Source organism: Physcomitrium patens, chromosome 17, assembly GCF_059467195.1.
Source record: "Physcomitrium patens ecotype Gransden chromosome 17, ASM5946719v1, whole genome shotgun sequence".
NCBI lineage: Eukaryota > Viridiplantae > Streptophyta > Bryopsida > Funariales > Funariaceae > Physcomitrium > Physcomitrium patens.
In genome coordinates this window covers 3,716,082-3,720,078 of record NC_143426.1, presented here as the reverse complement: position 1 = coordinate 3,720,078, position 3,997 = coordinate 3,716,082, and the positions used below count along the sequence as shown (strand labels likewise).

Sequence of the window (3,997 nt, the reverse complement as noted above, 5' to 3'; positions counted from 1 at the left end):
GACTAGTCCAGAGGGTAAGAATTCTCCTCACCTGGTGGTAGAATCTTATTTAGGCTTTCGTTGAATGAGAGACTGCTTATGTCTATAGTTGCATGACAGCCAATGCTTATGTCTATAGTCGAATGATGCAAGTTGCAGAGCTACAAATCCTTCACCACGGTTCCATTACATTTGGCATCACGCATGGCTTAGGTGCTGCTTTTGACGTGGCTATTGTGGGCATTCTAAACCACATTGGACCAGCTCAACTTTCAGGACAACCGACATTCAAATCCAGTGACAGGTGGAGAAGCGTGAAAAACGCCGGTATGGCACCAGTCCAACTGAGTCGACTCAATATTCAGCATGCTGCATAAACGTAATTTCTCATCACTGGTAATGGTGTCACAATGGATGAATCATTGGCACTTCTTGACTTCTCTTCTAGAAAATGGAACTTGCAGTGCCATACACGAAGTATTGTCTCTAAACAAGAATTCAGTGGATACTAATTTAGATTTTGTACTGAACCGTAGATGTTTTCGGGTGATGATGTTTAATCGACAATGGATTGGATGGACTAAAGATCGAAGCAACAGTCAAATATTAATCTCCTATATTTCTCATTACTTAGTCATCCTTCTCATTACAAGCATACAACATATGTGCAAATCTATGCCAATGAGTCTCCTTTAACAAATACCTCAACTTTTACTATCTTCTGCCAGGGACGAAAACCCACTGAATCCAAAAGTGAAGTGCAAACGATGTCTTCGCAAATTTGTTCTTTGCAAGTTCATATAACAAAAAAAAGTTAGAGTTCAATGGAACCCTGACCAGACTACATAGACCGGAAGTCCTGCGACCAAACTTACCATTCATCAATTGCAATTGTAAAGTCATGAAGCTTCATGAGCTCGTGCTGTAAGTGAGGTTCAGTCTACTGCTAGGGAACAATACCCCGCAAGGTTTTTCGATCAAGTCTAGCAGTTGCGAAGCGTTACAGCAATGGCCGTGTCTGGAGGTCGCACCTTAATACCGATTACGGCGTTGATCGCCTCGGTGCTGTGTGCTGTGTTGCTCCTGCAGCAGGTAGAATCAGCTTACCAGCGGCCGAAGGAGGTGCAGACCGAAAGACCAGTGATCGGAATCGTGACCATTCCGGAGGCTGGTTGCTTGCATTTCGGCGACCAGGTGGTCGTCAGTTCGAACGCGCGCTGGTTGCAAGCTGGTGGCACCCGTGTGGTGCCGATCTTCTATGATTCCACTCCCGAGGAGCTCGACTACATACTCAACCGCGTGAACGGGGTGTTCTGGTCCGGCGGCCCAGTCTTCTTCAACCCACACACCGAATCACACTCCGGCTCCCTGTATTTGTAAACTCCGTTCCTGATATCATGTGATGAACCAGATCCATTACTATGTACTGAATAAGTCTAATGGCATTGAGGTTGTGAGTGCAGGCGCACCACGGAGTACATCTTGAAGCATGTGATGAGAGAGAATAGGAGAGGAAATTACTTTCCGCTATGGGGGACGTGTCTGGGATTCGAGCGCATGGTGCAGCTGGTAGCAGAGGATGCTGAGGCGTCCATTGTAAAGCCAGTCGACGCTGAGAATTATGCCATCAACTTAGGATTCACGGATGTGGCTTTTGAGAGTCGGTTGTTCCGGAGCATGAACGCGGAGCTTTTCAAGGAGGTGAGCTATGCTTCCTCCTCTGGATGTAATTTGTAAATTCTATGTGGGTATCCCATTCGCCTGCAAGTAATATCTATGCTTGTTTACTGATGGATTTGTACAGTACCTTGACAGGGTTACAAACCAGACCGTGATCATTCCAATTGTTCTTTATCATTCTATTTTTAGAGTTTAGCTCGTCGCAAATTTATTCACTACGTTTAGGGAGGTTTTGAGGAGATTGAGAGCCACCATGACATAAAGCGGTGCAAATTTAGCTAAAACTCTACCCGTACATTACAGTTTCCGAACGAGCTCATTAATTCTCCTTGATTGACACAAAACTGGACAATTCCAAATAGAGTTACAGTGCCTTGAAGTAGTAAGTAGAACAAACCCACTGAACAATCCTGATCAAGCCATGCCTACCTCAATCCTCCAAGTGTTTTTCCACACACAGACTGTTCATGCAATTTTCTGTATGTGATTGCGCGTGGGTACAAATAGGGGTTAACCTGAGAACATCAGAGATACAAATACAGAATTTGGGATGGTAGTGATGCAGTAATAGAGTCTTGTTTTTTTGTGTTTGTGTTTGTTTTTTTTTTTTTTTTTTTTTTTTTTTAGTTGAGCTAGCTTTCAAATGATCTGATCGAGTGCTGATTAATGTGCAGGTGGCGTCGCCAGCGACGAGGTTAGCATTTAACAACCACGGCTTAGGCATTCACCCAGACTACTTCCACAACATCACCAATCTTAGTCGACACTTTTCAGTGTTGTCGGTAGATCTGGACCGCCACGGCAAGCCCTTCGTGTCCACAGTAGAGGGCAAGAGATACCCCTTGTATGGTTCACAGTGGCACCCCGAGAAGCCCCCCTGGGAATGGAGCCCTGACTGGGTTCTTTCCCACACGAACATGGCCATCCAACTTTCAAATTACTTCGGTCGCTTCTTTGTTGAGGAATGCAGATACAACAAGAACAAGTTCGAGAGCCCCGAACTCGAGGATAAGCTTTTGTTGCATAACTGGAATACGATTCCCGCTTCTGCCATCCTCAGCATTGATCCCACCGTCTTTATACCTTTCATGGAATACTATTGCATTGACCGGAGCAAGGTGCCGAGCTATGACTTCATCACTAAGAGATCGAAGCAGGTGTCATCGGCGTAAGTGTTTTGTTAAAACGACAACTTAGAAGATGGTTCTACATAAACTTTGTTAAAACTTGGGCAGAGAGTGCTGTAAAATGTTACCAAAATTTGGAAGGGATGTGATGGAACTCATAACAGCATGCGCTGAAGGATAGTAGACTGGGCATCATATGTAAGTATTGCATAGAATAACAACTATGACATTCTTGGTAATAAATCGTGCACAATACCGTGTTCACTAAGTTTTGCCCCATCAAAGTAATTCGGCTGCATGTGATACATGAGATTGTATGTGCGCATTGCCGATAAGTGTAAAACAAGATGAATTGCAGCGAATCATCAAAGTGTAAGCGAGCTCTCAAATGTGTATCACTTCCACAGCAAAGTTTATGATCAAGAAACGCATCTTATGCTTGGGCAGTGAACAAATAAACGAACTGTTTCACTGTGCAAAGAAGATGGAAGTATGGAAATTAAGTATTTTCTGGAAGACGAGTAGGTTATTAGATAAATAACCATACCTTCCCATAACCACTAATAGTTGCAACTTGCAGAAATAGTTTTCTCTGCGACTATATCTCTTTCCTTCAAAGGTAGGAAAGAGATATAGTCGCAGAGGAAACTATACAAAGCTATACCCCCGATGGTATACAACATCAACCCCAAACAGTACTTTGCCCTGAGTTTGAAGCCAATCTTCGAAGTGGGCCTTGAAAATTGCACTAAAGCAACAATCTCGAATAGTCCTCTTGTCCTTTGAATATAAAACTAGCTGCAAGCTTTGTACATGTAACGCCCGAAATTCCTTCAAAAGAAAAAAAAAAAAAATTCATATGTAACGTTCACTGTTCGGCTCAACTGGTACAGTTTCAATGATCCCCTACTTTTCGATGAATTATGTCTCCCATATTCGTAACTGGGCATCTTTGTTCAATTGGGACCTTCATGCTCGACATCAGCCAACAATCTGGCTAGGCAATGTAGCCGTTCCTGCAACAACGGAGCCGACCCCACATGAGCAGGAAAATGTATGAACTGGGTGTCTCTGGCATTGAATCATTGTGTTGCAATCACATGATGTGTAAGTCTATAAACTCCAATATAATACTGGTATTTTACATCAAAATGTATATTGTTTAGTTATCAATCTAAACCAGACAATACTCATTTCTCTGTGATTTAATT

At 43.1% G+C, this 3,997-nt stretch overlaps 1 protein-coding gene across 1 annotated transcript; it reads left to right on the top strand.

The window, feature by feature from the left end:
* Positions 1–865: 865 nt before the first annotated feature.
* On the top strand, positions 866–3,070 carry LOC112294850 (uncharacterized). Its single transcript, XM_024545774.3, has 3 exons — positions 866–1,355; positions 1,443–1,680; positions 2,334–3,070. The coding sequence occupies exons 1-3, from the start codon at positions 988–990 to the stop codon at positions 2,829–2,831; spliced, it is 1,104 nt and encodes a 367-aa protein (XP_024401542.1). The 5' UTR covers positions 866–987; the 3' UTR covers positions 2,832–3,070.
* The last annotated feature ends 927 nt before the right edge of the window (positions 3,071–3,997 follow it).